The sequence below is a fragment of the Ranitomeya variabilis genome, chromosome 6, assembly GCF_051348905.1.
Source record: "Ranitomeya variabilis isolate aRanVar5 chromosome 6, aRanVar5.hap1, whole genome shotgun sequence".
Taxonomy (NCBI): Eukaryota; Metazoa; Chordata; class Amphibia; order Anura; family Dendrobatidae; genus Ranitomeya; species Ranitomeya variabilis.
The window spans coordinates 150526767-150546088 of NC_135237.1; the positions used below are offsets into that span (position 1 = coordinate 150526767).

Genomic DNA, 19322 nt, shown 5'->3' on the forward strand with positions numbered 1-19322 from the left:
TACATTTTTGCATCGTTTTTATGTGCGTTTTTGATGCGATTTTATGTATGTTTTTTCTCCACTCTTTGAATGATTGAAAGACACTTAATTGACCTGCTGCAGATTTGAAACAAATGCTGTGATGGTTCAAATATGCATGGAACGAATAAGCATCACGTGCATGAGATTTCAGAAATCCAATTTATTTTGCTCGCATCATATAACGCTGAGTAAAATCGTGCAGGGATAAATAGCACAAACACAACATGTGAAGAAGCCCTGATACTGTACCTTTGAGTTACTACAAATTGCAAAAAGAAAGCTTCTGCATACTACTATGTAAATGAGACTATTCGCATAATCACTACATAGTGCCTTGAGAAAGTATTCAGCTCCCTGGAACTTGTCAACCTTTTCCCACATATCATGCTTCAAACATAAAGATAACAAATGTAAATTTTTGGTGAATAATCAACAACAAGTGGAACACAATCATGAAGTTGAACAAAATTTACTGGTTATTTTACATTTTTGTGGAAAATCAAAAACTGAAAAGTGGGGCGTGCAATATTGTTTGGTCCCTTTACTTTCAGTGCAGCAAACTCACTCCAGAAGTTCATTGTGGATCTCTGAAAGATCCAATGTTGTCCTAAATGCCTAATGATGATAAATATAATCCACCTGTGTGCAATCAAGTCGCCGTATAAATGCACCTGTTCTGTGATAGTCTCAGGGTTCTGTTTGATGCACAGAGAGCATAATGAAGACCAAGGAACACAACAGGCAGGTCCGTGATACTGTTGTGGAGAAGTTTAAAGCCAGATTCGGATACAAAATCATTTCCAAAACTTTAAACATCCCAAGGAGCACTGTGCAAGCAATCATATTGAAATGGAAGGAGTATCTTACCACTGCAAATCTACCAAGACTCGGCAGTCCCTCTAAGCTTTCATCTCACACAAGGAGAAGACTGATCAGAGATGCAGTCAAGAGGCCCATGATCACTCTGGATGAACTGCAGAGATCTACAGCTGAGGTGGGACAGTCTGTCCATAGGACAACAATCAGTTGTACACTGCACAAATCTGGACTTTATGGAAAAGTGGCAAGAAGAAAGCCATTTCTCAAAGATATCCATAAAAAGTGTTGTTTAAAGTTTGCAACAAGCCACCTGGAAGACACACCGAACATGTGTAAGAAGGTGCTCTGGTCAGATGAAACCAAAATTGAACATTTTGGCAACAATGCCAAATGATATGTTTTGAGTAAAGGCAACACAGATCATCACCTTGAACACACCATCCCCACTGTCAAACATGGTGGTGGCAGGGACAGGGAAGATGGTTAAAATTGATGGGAAGATGGATGGAGCCAAATACAGGACCATTCTTGAAGAAAACCTGTTGGAGTCTGCAAAAGACCTGAAACTGGGACAGAGATTTGTCTTCCAACAAGACAATGATCCCAAACATAAAGCAAAATCTACAATGAAATGGTTCACAAATAAACGTATCCAGGTGTTAGAATGGCCAAGTCAAAGTCCAGACCTCAATCCAATCAAGAATCTGTGGAAAGAGCTGAAAACTGCTGTTCACAAACGATCTCCATCAAACCTCACTGAGCTTGAGCTGTTTACAAAGGAAGAATGGGCAAAAATTTCAGTCTCTCCATGTACAAAACTGATAGAGACATACCCCAAGCGACTTGCAGCTGTAATTGCAGCAAAAGGTGGCGCAACAAAGTATTAAGTTAAAGGGGCCAAATAATATTGCACACCCCACTTTTCAGTTTTTGATTTTCCTCAAAAATTTAAAATAACCAATACATTTTGTTCAACTTCACAATTGTGTTCCTCTTGTTGTGGATTCTTCATCAAAAATTTACATTTGGTATCTTTATGTTTGAAGCATGATATGTGGGAAAAGGTTAAAAAGTTCCAGGGAGCCGAATACTTTCGCAAGGCACTGTAGGCTGGGGCTACACGGCAACAGTGGCCATGAACAAGGTTTGCCAGATGTCGCTGCCACATCTCAGGGCAATACAAGTGAATGGGTTCTCAGTACATCTCACAGATTTTAAAAAACCTGGTAATGTTGGACTTCTTGCAATTTTCTTGTACCCTCGAGGTCGCAATGTGACTCCATTCGCTTGGATCATGCTGCTACATAGCAGCGACATCTAGCAAACGTTGATTAAGTGACAGATGTCGCAACCAATGTTGCCGGGTAGCCTCAGCCCTAATCTCATGTTTCCATCACTGAGGACCTCCAGACCTGCTAATATGCATTATTATGAATAGTGCTGACATTATTGCTTTAGTTGTGTATTAATTCACTGCCCTAATTTAAGACTATTGTTCTGTTATATTTCAAGACATTCCACAAAATGAACTTTATATTGCAAGCCTGATAACATTTTAGCTTTCCATGAGAATTAATTGCATATTCCAAGTTCTTCTTTTGTCCCTGAGCGCAATTATATCCTACCATTCGCAACAATAAAATATATAAAGTAGAAAGAACAAGTTAGTTATCCCATCCATATAAAAAAAAATCGAACATTACAAAGAAACAGATTAATTACTTTACTTGATGAGCATGAAAATTAAACCCAGCACTAATATTCACCGTCTTCCACAGGACTGATTGCTGTTTGCACAATAATAAACCTGGTTAATATGGAAATAAATAGCAGAGCTGATGGCATTAGCGGCAGCATCCCATCTGTGTAGTGTTCCTTTTATGTTCCTACTATTATCTTTTATCACAAAGTAAGTATGATTGGCAGAAGTTTTCCATTAAGGACAAGGATGACTGCTGCTAAGACATTCTCTATTACCTTCCCCGAACAAATGAAATAATTATATAAGCACTGTCAGAAACACTTTTACTTTTTAAATAATGGTTCTACAAACCATTCGGGCTTAGAAGGCAAGTCTTATTGGCCAGGTCAATTACCCTGGAAAACTTCACATTATCATTACTCATAGAAATATTATGTTCTTTCAGTCTTATACACTTTAATTTTGCTACTCAAGGATTTTGCTACCCCATCTGAGAACACCATGATTCCAGCAGCACATCACTTACTGGGCTGCTTGCTGCAGTTTTGATATCATCACAGTTTTGTCTTCTGTATATCAATCAGTTCTCTGAATGCTGAGCTCTGTATAACCCCACCCACACCTCTGATTGGCAGCTTTCTGTGCACACTGGGCATAGGCAGAAAGCTGCCAATCAGTGGAGGGGGCGGAGTTATACGCAGCTTATGAGTATGAAGGACTACATGGCAGCAGGTTTACTAGTCCTCTAGCGATAAGATCTTGTCGATAAAATAAAAACTGCAGTAAGTAATACATTGGTGGAATTGGAGCCTCTGTCTCTACTTTGTGATGCTCATAGATAAGGTAGCAAAAATCTGACAGATTGCCTTTAAGGATAATTGTTGATTAATCATTATCTGTTAATATTATGTAAGTTATGGAAACAGAAAAAGTGATCATTTTTCATAGCATCCAATCAAAGCTTAGAGTTTCTTTTCTGATCTCAATGTGAAGATGAGATATGACCTGTGATTGGTTGCTAGTGGCGGACATAAGGCAGTTTTTTACATACAAGCCCATTGCATTTTCCTAAACATGTATTTAACATAAACATTTTAAAATAAGATGTCTGACTTACTGTCTCCATAACAGCGCAGAGGGTTAATAGTCAGCTTGGCCTCTGATGATGACCGATATGTATCTCCAACCACCACTTGAGTCACTGGTAGATGATCTTTGTAAGACAAAATGCCATCATCCTTTCTCCTGTAACAAAAATGAGATATTATTTGATATTTAGCTTAAATATGACAAAGAACCATTGCTTATACTGTATATTTAAAAGATTATTTTATCTAAGTAGATAAAACCCCAGAAAAAAACAAAATGAACATATACCCTTTAGTAAATAAATAAGTAAATCATAATAGTACGTGTAAATAAAAAAAGGGTAATTAGTTAGCACTACTTTGATAAAAAAAATGTAAAAGCCATCCCACCTGGACAAGGCGTACCCAATCAGGACGGTCCTATCATGGCTCTCGTATTAAAATCTTACCTTATGTCAGCCAACCTTAATGTAGATAAAGGCAGAGCAGGACAGGGGCCAAACTGATCAGACATAGATAGGTGCCTGAACATTCGGACCCCTGTCCTTCTTTGCCCTTGTCTACATTGAGGTCGACTGACACAAGGTAAGATTTTAATTCTAGAGACAGGATAGGACCGTCCCGATTTGGGTACAACTTGTCACAGTGGGATGGCTTTTACATTTTTTTGATCAAAGCAGTGTTAACTAATTACCTTTCTTATTTACATGTACTATTATCATTTATATCATTTACTTATTTATTTACTACAGGGAATATGCTCATTTCAATTTTTTCTTGGATTTTGACTGTGAAATGGCTATGGTGTTTGCATGCTCTTACACATTGCACATATACCAACTTATGCTTCAGCTCATTTCATTGGTTTTATCTAGATAAATGCAAAATTCTATACTTGAAAATTCTTAATTTATATTTACAGCTGTTGTGGCTGTCTGTTTGATCCAAAGCTCTAAATCTCTTGCATGCATCTAAATTAATAAGACAACTTGCTGGCAGATTGTAGTAAGCACAACAAGCTACTTGCAGTGGAGATCTAGGATTCTTTTCTATCCTTGAGAATTCGGTGCAAGAAGCAAAATGAAAGCAATATGGTATCCCTTATTTCCTCAACGTAATTTTGTAAAATGCCATCACAACTAAAGTTTTCTGTTATGGGTCTGTGCTGGAGCACACCTGTCTCAAAGATTCCCAGGAAGAGAGTATTATCTTTGGTTTAATGAAAGAGTCATCTCTAAATTATGATGTTTTGGCTTATTTGGACTTTCACGGTTGTAAGGTAAGATTAAATGCATTCAAGGTTGCGATGAAAATTGTATACTTTATGTTTAACATACAATTCTGTAAAAACTGTATACTATGGTGTATTAAATTTGTTATTAATTACATCAAAAGTGGGCAGTTTTTGTCTTTTTTTTATTCATATGCTTTACATATATACAGTATTACATTTTTTTTCTAAAGCTGCCACCTCATTCAAGAGATAATCTTTTCATTTAGTTCTAATTTTTATGGTCTTTACAAGTGGGCGGTACTCACGGAGTAATTATGCAACACCCCCTTGGTAAAACTAAATTCAGCACTTAATAAAAGGGCCATATGTTTGGGACCTTATGGTGGATTTAACTCCCCTGTCCCCCAAAAAAATTGAATATTCAGTGGAGTTGCAGAACTGAAATAAGAGCCAAAACTGGCCTGGTCATCTTTAAAAATATTACCGTAATTATTAATTTAGTATTTATTAGAAATACTTATTAAGTGCACAATGGCTTATTAAAACTAATATAGAACGTGTACTAAAACCATGGTAATAAATTATTATTAGCAAAAATATTGGCTCCTGATAATCTTCACTGTTGTGTTAAGGCCCCGTCTCACATAGCGAGATCGCTAGCAAGATCGCTGCTGAGTCACAGGTTTTGTGACGCAACAGCGACCTCAGTAGCGATCTCGCTATGTTTGACACGTACCAGCGACCAGGCCCCTGCTGCGAGATCGCTGGTCGTGTCGGAATGGCCTGGACCTTTTTTTGGTCGTTGAGGTCCCGCTGACATCGCTGAATCGGTGTGTGTGACACCGATCCAGTGATGTCTTCACTGGTAACCAGGGTAAACATTGGGTTACTAAGCGCAGGGCCGCGCTTAGTAACCCGATGTTTACCCTGGTTACCATCGTAAATGTAAAAAAACCAAACACTACATACTCACATTCCGGTGTCCGTCAGGTCCCTTGCCGTCTGCTTCCCGCACTGACTGAGATCCGGCCATAAAGTGAAAGTACAGCACAGCGGTGACGTCACCGCTCTGCTGTTAGGGCCGGTGCTCAGTCAGTGCAGGAAGCGGACGCCGGGGGACGCGCAGGTGAGTATGTACTGTTTGTTTTTTTTACTTTTACGCTGGTAACCAGGGTAAACATCAGGTTACTAAGCGCGGCCCTGCGCTTAGCAACCCAATGTTTACCCTGGTTACCCGGGGACCTCGGCATCGTTGGTCGCTGGAGAGCGGTCTGTGTGACAGCTCCCCAGCGACCACACAGAGACTAAACAGCGACACTGCAGCGATCAGCATCGTTGTCTGTATCGCTGCAGCGTCGCTGTGTGTGACGGGGCCTTTACTTCTGTGGCAGTGGTAATCCTCTCGGCAGTCTGCCGTATAAGTACATATATTCAGTCTAATTTACCCTCACAAAAGTCACATTGGACTTTTTGAATTAAGGTCTGCCTGTCTTAGAAACCTTAAAAACACTATTAGTGAAATTAGAGATAAATGGAGACTATCAGCGCAAAATGAGTCTTCAAACCAAGCACAGTCGCTTGGTGCCCCTTTAGAGTGGCCAAACAGTTCAGTGCACCTTCCCAACTACCGGTAACTGTTTTTTAATCTATCTCTACCCTTCTTTGGCTTCTGTAAATCAGGGAAAAAATAATGGAAAAATAAGCAGGTGCGAAGAGGAACTAAATGGTTTGGTCGTGTCAAGGGTGCCTTGATGCTCAGTGTACCTTTGACTGTTCTTTCCACCTTTTCACCATCTGCTTTCATAGTTCATGGGAAAATTTGGACCCTAGCTAAGCTAAAGTGGTTTAAACGAAGAGAATGGTACAACAGCATATTCATTTTTAAGAGAAATGTGTAGTACTCCATTTATTCTGTGGTGGCACGATAGGGAAATGATGCATTTATGCCAGGTTTTTTTCTACGGATTACAGCTGGTTGTTGAGGTTCACAATATACAGACACTCTACAGTCAGCTTATTATTATGGGAACTTTAAATGAAAATGTGTAATAAAAATAAGAGAACCCCTTTATAGTGAGTGTCCTTTATAATAGCTGCGTGCCATAACATGGGCATTACAAAAAAAACTAATTTTGACTATGTTTAATTATAAAGACCTCCTCTGGTGTGTCCAAGGATCCCAATGACATTGAGAAGAATTTACACTTTTTTAAAATGATGATAATAAATGGTATAGTCATTCTTCTAGCCTCAAAATAGAAGAACTTTGTAAGCACTCTTTTATTTAGAAATAATTTGCTTACTCATTTCTTCTGCTTCATCGGGATGATGAAGCGCTAAAATGCTGGTTTACTAAGCACAGGCTTTTAAAGGTCGGAGGTTTAAATTAAGGACTTGAGTTTCCAGTGAAATCTTCCCATGCAAACAGCTGTATTTTAGTGTTTTTATTTGCAAATGACTCAAACATCCATTTTTACAACATTTTAAATGCTTTGCCATTCATCAGAAATAATTATTTACAGCTTAATGCCTAAGAAATTGTAAGCACATTTCCGCTAATGGCAAAGCAACAAAGTAATTAACTGATGTTATTCCTCTAAAAAAACCCAGTCTGCCATAAAGCAAGAAAAATACAGATACTTGTCAATTTCCTCTGCTTGTAGGAACAGGCATATGTCTGTTGCTATTATTTTATTGCCAATTAGATCATTTTTTCAAGTTTCCATTCGGTAAACAGACGACCTTGCTAAAAATGTAGCTGCTAGCAAAGTCTCATTCAACTGTTAAGACTCCCTTGTGCGAAACGCCCACTCCTTCATATTAATTCACGTGCAGATGTTCTAAGTTGCAGTTGTCTCAAGTTTTATGCATCTATAAATATGCCTGGATGACTAATAAAAAAGGAAAATATCATTGTTTTATTTTTCAGGGGCATAGCAGTCACATTCAGATCCTGGTGACGAGGAGGTTAAAATGATTTTCCGTCAGTAATAAAAATAGCACATGGTAGGAAGGGGATAATGCCAATCAATTGTGAAATCAAACATGTATCAATTATAAAAGAATAAAAAACAAGGGTTTATGAACACCATTGTATTACATTCTACAGCAGGGGTCTTAAACTCGACTGGTTGTATGGGTCGCACTTAAAAAAAAAATTTGAAGGGCTTCATTCTTTGCATGGCGAGATGACATTTTTAGTGGTACCATATAATTTTTTCTATTCACCTTTTCAAAATTTTTGGCTTGTTTTTTATTTTATTCTTTTAAATGGCATTCATTGTATAGGTTATTATACAGTTTTATAACTTAGGTCATTACTGGTGCGGCGATAACAAACGTACACTTTTTTGTTTAATTTAGTTAATACATAAAACAGCATATTTATTATAAAAAAGGTCATACTTTATTTAGATTTTTTTTAATTTTTACAATTTTTATTTCCTTTTTGTGTCCTCTAATTGGCCACATACAGTAATTTTGTCTTACAATTAGCACCATATAGTAATTCTGATCAACATCTAATGTCCCCATCTTGTAGTAGTTGTAGTAATGTCCCCATTCTGGTCAGCATCTTGTAGTAATGTCCCGATCTTGTAGTAATATCCCCATCCTGGTCAGTATCTTGTAGTAATGTTCCATCCTGGTCGCTATATTGTAGTAATGTCCAGTCGTGGTCCCCATCTTGTATTAACATCCTCATTCTGCTCAGCATATTGTAGTAACACCCTCATCTTAAAGTAATGTCCCATCCTTGTCCCTATCTTGTAGTAATGCCCCATCCTCGTCTCCATCTTGTTGTAATGTCCCCATTCTGGTCAGCATCTTGTAATAATATTCTCATCTTATAGTAATGTCCCATCCTGTTCCCCTTCATGTAGTAATTTCCCCAATTGTGCCAAACTTCACATACACATTAAAAAATCTTTCACCTGACATCTGCTTCCTTGGTGAACAGCGTCCCCTTTACCTTCGCAGCCTGGGCAGTTCATGAGATTGACATCAAATGTTGCCTGCGCCATCATGCCACCCTCTCATTGGCTGGCAGCTTGCAGCAGTATAGCTGCGCAGAAAGCTGGTGTCTTCACCGTGATACATTTCAAATGAATGTGCATCCAAGGACGGGCATTCAACTTAAAGGGACTCTGTCACCTCAAATTGGTGGGATATTTAAATGACTTTTTACCTGTCCGATGGGTGGCGTTTTATCTTCATTTCTCCACCCCATCCGTCCCCGTTGTCCGCAATATGTTAGCGAATTAGAGTACTTGTGCTCCATAGTTGGCGAGTGCGCAATGCAATCTTCGGTCACGCATGCGCAGTATGCTTTGCCCAACTGCGGGCAAAGCTGAAAAGCATTACTGCACTATGTCCCGCAACACGGCAAAATACTGCCGGGACATAGTGCGGGGGCGCACGCGCTGTAATGCTTTTCGGCTTTGCCTGCAGTTGGGCAAAGCATACTGCGCATGCGTGACCGAAGATTGCATTGCGCACTCGCCAACTATGGAGCACAAGTACTCTAATTCGCTAACATATTGCGGACAACGGGGACGGATGGGGTGGAGAAATGAAGATAAAACGCCACCCATCGGACAGGTAAAAAGTCATTTAAATATCCCACCAATTTGAAGTGACAGAGTCCCTTTAAATGACTTGCTGATGTCAGCTTCCCCCAGGATCGTGCCACAATCCTCATGGGAGATCCAGTGCCTGCAGGCTGCATGAAGCAGCTTCAGGTCACATGGTGCCCATGGGACACGTGTTTGAGGCTCCTGGTCTACAGTATACTTTCAGTGAAGTCCTACTGAACCTCAATATAATCCTCCAATTACGGTACTTTGAAGTTTAATAAAAAAGGAAACACTTTCTTAGCAGCAGGAAATTTCCCAAGTAATGGGTCCCTTCAGAAAATTTACAAGTATTACTATTACTATAGCTGCCAAACAGATGAGATTTTAATAAATACTATCCATATACTGCAAAAACAATCTTCATATAAATGGACAACTGGAGCTGATTTTAAATCCACTACATGTTAATTCTTTCTGCATATAATTGCTGCAGATTTCAGTCTCTACAATGCATAATAGGAAATGCATGGCAAATCTGGTACAAAATCCACAAGTTAAAAATGCATGTTTTGCAGTTTGATTAGCAGTAAAATCAACAGCTGACTTTTTTTCATACCCCTTGAGGATGCACTGTTAGTGTTTGTAGCTGGTGAAGGGTTGGTACTTCCATATTGATTACCTATTTTCATTACCAGAGCGTTGGGGGTGAGACATCCGGTACCCACTCTGATCTGCTGTTCCCGGAGCTCATAGTGGTTGGATGTGCTTAGTTTCAGAGTGGAAAAGGACAGCTACAGCAACTGCAAAGTGGCCACAACTGGATAATTCACATTTGACCCTATTCTACTGAATATTGGTGGATCTGCTGGAACCTGCTGACTGACAGCTTCCTGACTTATACAGGAAAAGTGTAACTATCATGAGATAAGTTTTTTCAGTTCACCTATCAGTGGTTTTAATGTCATGACTGATAGAATGTGTTCACATGTTACAGTCTCTTTGCGGTTTGTTGGTGACAACAACACAAAGTTTTATTGTGATTTCCAAAATTTACAACTGCAGATCTAGGATTTAGGAATAACTGGTTGCAAAGTCCTAAATTAAAGTTATGGGTAAAGAGTTTAGATAATAAATGAAATAATAGGTTATGGTTGAAATATGACTTATTTGGATATTTTAAAGGATGCAACTTAAAGTGAACCTGTCAGGTCGAATGACAATTAACTTGCCGATATGGGGTTAATCTGCAGGATAATAGCATTAGAAACGTGCCTGGTCACCGTACTGAAAGTGTGGCTTCTGGGAGAAAATTAGTTTTAATCTTCTGGCTAGTGTCACTGTGCACAGCGGTTATATGCAAGGACCCGACCCTTTGACTAAGGGCAGAGACAGACTGCTCTATTTCTCTAGCATGAGAATAGCATCGGCACTGCATGGACTGGCCTGGCACCTCTCCTGACCTGAGCAAGACAGCGTGATGGATTACTATGCAGCTGTCAAGCTCAGGTCAGGAGAGCCAGCAGCCAGTACGAGGTTTACGATGCGATTCTCGCACGAGGAATACGGCAATGTGTCTCTGCCCTTACAGCTGATGTTCTGCAGAGCAGACTGTCAGTCTGAGTGCCAGGGCATCTTGTGTGCAGTGACAGCAGCCATGACCTCAGGACAGTATGACTGAAAGCTGAATGCTCCCAGGAGGAAAAGCTTACCTAGGTTCTCAAGGTAGATCAAATATAAAACAAGAGGGGATTATAGGGAGAGAAATGGGAAGCGCAGACTTGGGAGTGTAGTAGTTAGTTTCCAAAGGTGTATACTCAGTGTGAATCCACTCACCTTTTTGGTGTCTTGATATATTGCGCATAGATCCAATCCATGGATCACTCCATTCCTCTTTCCATTCAGTTTGCTGCAGAGATCTGGGAATTGATGAGCACCCTGAACAGTGCTTTTATAGGCGTTAACACTTTGTAAATGTTTTTCCCAGCAATTTGCGCTCCTGAAGGATGATGATGGAACTCGATATTCTGATTTAAGGATGATTTTTATTTCAAACTAAAATACAACCGTTTTTGACTTCTTGGAGTCTTCCTCAGGTATAATGGCATGACATCATCCTTCAGGAGCGCATATTGCTGGGAAAAACATTTACCAAGGTAGATCAAATGCCATTCTGCCACTGAAAAAACAATAGTATGTGCTATAGGCTGGGATCCATGAGCTGTTGCTAATGTCTATGCTTTGCAATACTTATTCCTTTCATTTTGCAACGAGTGTCTTTTTGACAGTGTTACAGTTTATCCTCATATGTTAGAAATCAGCCAGCTAACCAGCCCTGCATTCATACATCTCCACCCAGGACTTTGCCATTGCCAGGTACCCACATGCGTGAGAAGGAAAATATATTTCAGCTCTTTGGGTGTGTAGTAAAATCCTGTAATACTTTATTTCACATCATTAAAAAAGAAAACAAGTGCTGGAAAAGCCTCCATAAGCGCACAAGTGCTCTTAACCCAGAGAGCCGAATCGATCTTTCTTCTTACATTTTATCCACTTTGCCCTTTACCGCTACCTGATTAACTGAAAATCATTAAATACATTTTTTATCATAGTGAGAAAAATAAGAAAGTGATAAAGTTTGTGTACCAAAAACAAAAAAGTACTCCTATTACCCTTATTGGACAGATTTTCTTGTTTTACAAAAAGGTTTAATAATACTAAATTCCCACGCTTGCAGTAGCTACGATGAGATAGGATAGTTATTATATATAAACTGTATATATATATATATATATATATATATATATATGTACAGTACAGACCAAAAGTTTGGACAGATCCTCTCACTTAAAGATTTTTCTGTATTTTCATGACTATGAAAATTGTAAATTCACACTGAAGGCATCAAAACTATGAATTAACACATGTGGAATTATATACTTAACAAAAAAAATGTGAAACAACTGAAATTATGTCTTATATTCTAGGTTCTTCAGAGTAGCCACCTTTTGCTTTGATGACTGCTTTGCACACTCTTGGCATTCTCTTCATGAGCTTCAAGAGGTAGTCACCGGGAATGGTTTTCACATCACAGGTGTGCCCTGTCAGGTTTAATAAGTGGGATTTTTTGCCTTATAAATGGGGTTGGGACCATCAGTTGTGCAGAAGTCTGGTGGATACACAGCTGATAGTCCTACTGAATAGACTGTTAGAATTTGTATTATGGCAAGAAAAAAGCAGCTAAGTAAAGAAAAATGAGTGGCCATCATTACTTTAAGAAATGTAGGTCAGTCAGTCTGAAAAATTTGAAAAACTTTGAAAGTGTCCCCAAGTACAGTGGCAAAAACCATCAAGCGCTACAAAGAAACTGGCTCACATGAGGACCGCCCCAGGAAAGGAAGACCAAGAGTCACCTCTGCTTCTGAGGGTAAGTTTATCCTAGTCACCAGCCTTAGAAATCGCAGGTTAACAGCAGCTCAGATTAGAGACCAGGTCAATGCCGCGCAGAGTTCTAGCAGCAGACACATCTCTACAACTGTTAAGAGGAGACTTTGTGCAGCAGGCCTTCATGGTAAAATAGCTGCTAGGAAACCACTGCTAAGGACAGGCAGCAAGCAGAAGAGACTTGTTTGGGCTAAAGAACACAAGGAATGGACATTAGACCAGTGGAAATGTGTGCTTTGGTCTGATGAGTCCAAATTTGAGATCTTTGGTTCCAACCATCATGTCTTTGTGCGGATGGACTCTACATGCCTGGTTCCCACCGTGAAGCATGGAGGAGGAAGTGTGATGGTGTGGGGGTGCTTTGCTGGTGACACTGTTGGGGATTTATTCAAAATTGAAGGCATACTGAAGCAGCATGGCTACCACATCATCTTGCAGCTGCATGCTATTCCATCTGGTTTGTGTTTAGTTAGACCATCATTTATTTATTATTTATTTATCTTTTCTCCATGCTCAATGTAGTACACACAAGGACACAGGACAGAGGTTGAGTCAACTTTAATCCATGTTAACTGGCTGCAAGTGTGATTTAGTTATTGCCAACACCTGTTAGGTGCCACAGGTAAGTTACAGGTGCTGTTAGTTACACTAATTACAGAAGCATCACAGGATTTTTCGAACAGTGCCAATACTTTTGTCCACCCCCTTTTTTATGTTTGGTGTGGAATTATATCCAATTTGGCTTTAGAACAATTCTTTTTGTGTTTTTTTCATTTAAGACAAATTAAATGAAGATAATAATACCAAAGAATTTGTGTTTGCAATCATTTTCAGGAAGAAACTGAGTATTATCTGACAGAATTGCAGGGGTGTGAATACTTTTGGCCATGACTGTATATTTCTGGAATAAAATACCTATACTGTTGTGATCCATTTTATGCTTACATTTACAGTAAAAGTGGCATATGCACACAAAAAAAACCACTGGAAACTTTAGTAGTATATATGTAAATTGGATATGCAGTGAGGTAATGCCTAACGAACAAAGACCCTCCAGGTCTACTCAATCATCTAGGAGGCAGCTCTGGCAGGAGTACTTTAGTGTGGAGAGCATGGCTATTACATACTTAGTAGACATTGTGTCTAAACAGGCCATTTTTCCAACATGTGCTGTATAGAGGCAATTTGTGCTTGTGGGCGAATAGCTTTGTGATTCTCATTTTTGATATTATTTTATTATCATTTTTTCCTAAACCCCATTGATTAACCCCTTTCTGTCAACGGATGGAATAGTACGTCTCATGGCAGATCCCCTGCTTTGATGCGGGCTGCGGCGGTGAGCCAGCATCAAAGCCGTGACATGTCAGCTGTTTTGTACAGCTGACATGTGCCCGCAATAGCGACAGGTGGAATCGTGATCCACCCACCGCTATTAACTAGTTAAATGCCACTGTCAAACGCTGACAGCGGCATTTAACAAGTGCTTCCGGCCATCGGGCCGGAAATGCGCGCATTGGTGACCCCCGTCACGTGATCGGGAGTCATCAGTGTGTTGCCATAACAACCATAGGTCTTCTGAAGACCTCTATGGTTGTTGATTCCAGATTGCTGTGAGCGCTACCCTGTGGTCGGCGCTCATAGCAATGCAGTAAATCTGCTACGATCTGAGCATCGCTCCTATGTAGCAGAGCTGATCAGGCTATTTCAGCTTCAAGCCTCCCATGGAGGCTTTTGAAGCATGGAAAAAGTTAAAAAAAAAGTTTGAAAAAATATGAAAAAATAAAGTATAAAAGTTTAAATCATCCCCCTTTCTCCCCATTCAAAATAAAACAATAAAAAAATCAAACCTACACATATTTGGTATCGCCACATTCAGAATCACGCAATCTAGCAATAAATAAAAATGAACCCGATCGCTAAACAGCGTAGCAAGAAAAAAATAAAAAATGACAGAATTACATTTTTTTTAGTGGCCGCAAAATTGCATTAAAATGCAATAATGGGCGATCAAAAGAACATATCTACACCAAAATAGTATAATTAAAAACATCAGCTCAGCATGCAAAAAATAAGCTCTCACCCAGCCCCATATCCTAAAAAAAGGAGACGCTACGGGTCTCGGAAAACTGCACAATTTTTTTTTTTTTTTTTAGCAAATTTAGAATTTTTTTCACCACTTAGATAAAAAAGAACCTAGACATGTTTGGTGTCTATGAACTCGTAATGACCTGGAGAATCATAATGACAGGCTGGTTTTAGCATTTAGTGAACCTGGCAAAAAAGCCAAGCAAAAAACAAGTGTAGGATTGCACTTTTTTTGCAATTTCACCACACTTGGAATTTTTTTTCCTGTTTTCTAGTACATGACATGGTAAAACCAATGGTGTTGTTCAAAAATACAACTTGTCCCACAAAAAATAAGCCCTCACATGGCCAAATTGACAGAAAAATAAAAAAGTTATGGCTCTGGGAAGAAGGGAAGCAAAAAACAAAAACGTAAAACAAAAAAAAAGCTCCGGGGGTTAAGGAGTTAAAATGCTATATAATCAGTCAACAGGTTGGTAAGGCTTGGGGGCTTCTGAGACCATAGAAAAATTATCCCAGCTAGAACTAAATTCGTATGCTAGGTTGCAAGTTACAGACGTTATCCGGGAGCAGGAAAAAAAATCCCAAAAATTTTTAGCATTATTTAACACCGACCCATGTGAAATCACTCTATAAGGCCGGAGTCACACTCAGCGTAGGGAAATACGGTCCGTATTTTACAAGGGTAATACGCAGAAATTATCCCAAAACAGTGATCCGTATGTCATCCGTAGGCAGGGTGTGGCTGCGTATTTTACGCATGTCATCTTCCACTGCCTTTATTGACCAATTCTCCACCTGGCTTCTTCACTTTCTCTCTGCTGACATTCCCACCATCATCATGGGTGACTTCAACATCCCCATTGATACCCTTCAGTCAACAGCCTCCAAACTTCTGTCCCTTACCTCATCCTTTGGACTTACTCAACGGTCTTCTGCAGCCACCCACACAGGCGGGCATACACTAGACCTGGTATTCACCCGTCTCTGCTCTCTATCTAACTTCACCACCTCTCCTCTCCCTCTATCTGACCACCATCTGCTCACCTTCTCATCCCTGTCCTCCTCACCGGTCATCCATGTCCAGCAACATGCGCACCCCCGCAGAAACCTTGCACACCTAGACACCCACACACTCTCTGACTCCATCCTACCACTGGCATCCATATCCTCACTCCACGACACAGACACTGCCACTGCTTTCTACAATGCCACTCTTACATCAGCTATTGACACGGTTGCCCCTCTCGTCCATGGCAGAGTGTGACGTATCAATAGACAACCTTGGCACAATAACACCACTAAAAAGCTCTGGCAAGTGTCCAGGGTTGCGGAGCAGCGTTGGATGAAAACACACTCGCAAGATGACTTCACTGTATTCAATCAAGCAACACTCGCATTCAAATCTGCTCTCACATCTGCTAAACAGACCTACTTCAACAACCCTCGTATCTTCCCTATCCTACAACCCCAAACAGTTATTCAAAACCTTTAACTCCCTCCTCTGCCCTCCACTGCCCCCCCAACCTCCCTCATCTCTGCTGAGGACTTTGCCACACACTTTAAAAATAAGATCAACCAGACAAGGCAAGTCTTCATTGTTCAACCACCACAACCCCTTTGTATCCTAGACCAATGCCCAAACCCCATAACATCCCTATCCAACATCACTGAAGGGGGGCTTAACTGTCTCCTCTCCAAATCACACCTCACCACCATCCCATCCCACCTCCTCCCCAACCTCACCACCACACTGATCCCATCCCTAACCCACCTGTTCAACCTATCACTAACTTCTGGCACCTTCCCTTCTGCATTCAAACATGCCACAATCACACCTATCCTTAAAAAACCAACCCTCGATCCAACTGCTATGTCCAGCTATCGCCCAATATCGCTGCTCCCATTCGCTTCCAAACTCCTGGAGCAGCACGTGCATGCTGAGCTTTCCTGCCACCTCTCATCTAACTTGTTGTTCGACAATCTACAATCTGGTTTCCGCCCCCATCACTCAACTGAGACTGCCCTGACCAAAATCACTAACGACCTACTTACCGCCAAAGCTACTGGACAATACTCTGTACTCCTCCTTCTAGACCTGTCCTCTGCTTTTGACACAGTTGACCACTGCCTCCTACTACAGATCCTCTCCTCCTTTGGCATCAAAGACCTCGCCCTATCCTGGATCCCCTCGTACCTTTCCAACCGCACTTTCAGCGTCTCCCACTCCCACACAACCTCCTCATCCCACCCTCTCTCTGTTGGAGTCCCCCAAGGCTCTGTTCTAGGACCCCTACTCTTCTCAATCTATACACTTGGCTTGGGACAACTCATAAAGTCCCATGGATTCCAGTACCACCTCTATGCTGATGACACTCAGATCTACCTCTCTGGCCCAGACGTCACCGCTCTGCTGTCCAGAATCCCAGAGTGCCTATCAGCCATATCCTCCTTCTTCTCCTCTCACTTCCTCAAACTCAATATGGACAAATCTGAACTCATCATCTTTTCTCCATCCCACAGATCTTCCTTACCTGACCTATCTATCGCAATCAATGACATCATGCTTTCCCCCGTACCGGAAGTCCGCTGCCTCGGAGTAACCTTCGACTCTGCCCTGTCCTTCAAACCACACATCCAAGCTCTTTCCACCTCCTGTCGCCTCCAGCTCAAAAATATCTCCAGAATCCGTCCTTTCCTCAATCTTCAATCTACCAAAATGCTTGTGCATGCCCTCATCATCTCCCGCCTTGACTACTGCAACATCCTTTTCTGCGGCCTCCCTGCTAACACCCTTGCACCTCTCCAGTCCATCCTTAACTCTGCTGCCCGACTAATCCATCTCTCTCCTCGCTACTCCTCCGCTTCCCCCCTCTGCAAATCTCTTCACTGGCTCCCATTCCCTCAGCGTATCCAGTTAAAATTACTAATACTGACCTACAAGGCCATCATAACCTGTCTCCTCCATATATCTCTGAACTAATCTCCATATATCTTCCCTCACATAATCTCCGGTCCTCCCAAGACCTCCTTCTCTCCTCCACACTTATTCGCTCCTCATCCAATCGCCTCCAAGACTTCTCCCGAATATCCCCCATCCTCTGGAATTCTCTGCCCCAACACGTCCGATTATCCACCACACTTGGATCCTTCAGACGGAGTCTGAAAACATATCTCTTCAGGAAAGCCTACAGCCTGCACTGACCCCGCTGACTCCTCATCACTACCAAAGCTACCGCCTCACCAACATGGGAGCTCCTGCAACCCACAACCTACTGTCTCCTTCCCCATAATCCTGCAGAATGTAAGCCCGCAAGGGCAGGGTCCTCGCCCCTCTGTATCAGTCTGTCATTGTAAGTTTGTCTACTGTAAGTGATATCTGTAACTTGTATGTAACCCCTTCTCATGTACAGCACCATGGAATCAATGGCGCTATATAAATAAATAATAATAATATGTAATCCGTATGGCATCCGTACAGCGAGATTTTCTCGCCGGCTTGCAAAACGGACATAGAATGGATCCATGGGCTCAAATATTCATGAAAACATATATACAGTATATATATATATATCTATATATATATATACATATATATGTCAGTGAGACACATATATAAGCATAAATTTATATTTTATACAGCACTAGATAGCAGAGAAGCCGGTAATTCAATTGCCGGCTTTTGCTATCTCCTTCCCAAACCCGACATGATATGAGACATGCTTTACATACAGTAAACCTTTTTATATCCCTTTTTTTTTGCATATTCCTCACTACTAATGTTAGTAGTGTGTGTGTGCAAGATTTGGTGGCTCTAGCTGTTAAAATAAAGGGTTAAATCGCGGAAAAAACTGGTGTGGGCTCCCGCACAATTTTCTCTGCCAGAGTGGGAAAGCCAGTGACTGAGGGCAGATATTAATAGCCTAGAGAGGGACCATGGTTATTGCCCCCCTGGCTAAAAACATCTGCCCCCAGCCACCCCAGAAAAGGCACATCTGGAAGATGCACCTATTCTGGCACTTAGCCACTCTCTTCCCACTCCCCTGTAGCGGTGGGATATGGGGTAATAAAGGGTTATTGCCACCTTGCTATTGTAAGGTGACATTAAGTCTGTTAATAATGGAGAGATGTCAATAAGACACCTATCCATTATTAATCCAAAAGTAGTAAATGGTTAATAAAACACACACACATTAGGAAGGAGTATTTTAATGAAATAAAGACACAGGATGTTGTAATAGTTTATTATACTCTTAATCCAAATGACGACCCTCGCTCTGTAAAAAAGGAAAAATAAAAAAACAACAATATACCATACCTTTCAGTGCTCAGTCATGTCCCATGATGTAAATCCATCT

At 40.7% G+C, this 19322-nt stretch overlaps 1 protein-coding gene across 1 annotated transcript in view; it reads right to left on the minus strand.

The window, feature by feature from the left end:
• Positions 1 to 19322, minus strand: part of CNTNAP2 (contactin associated protein 2) — a 3158824-nt gene that overhangs the window by 379747 nt on the left and 2759755 nt on the right. Inside the window, exon 15 of the mRNA XM_077269131.1 lies at positions 3660 to 3787. Coding sequence (XP_077125246.1) covers positions 3660 to 3787 — 128 coding nt within the window. The remainder of the gene's footprint in view (positions 1 to 3659; positions 3788 to 19322) is intronic.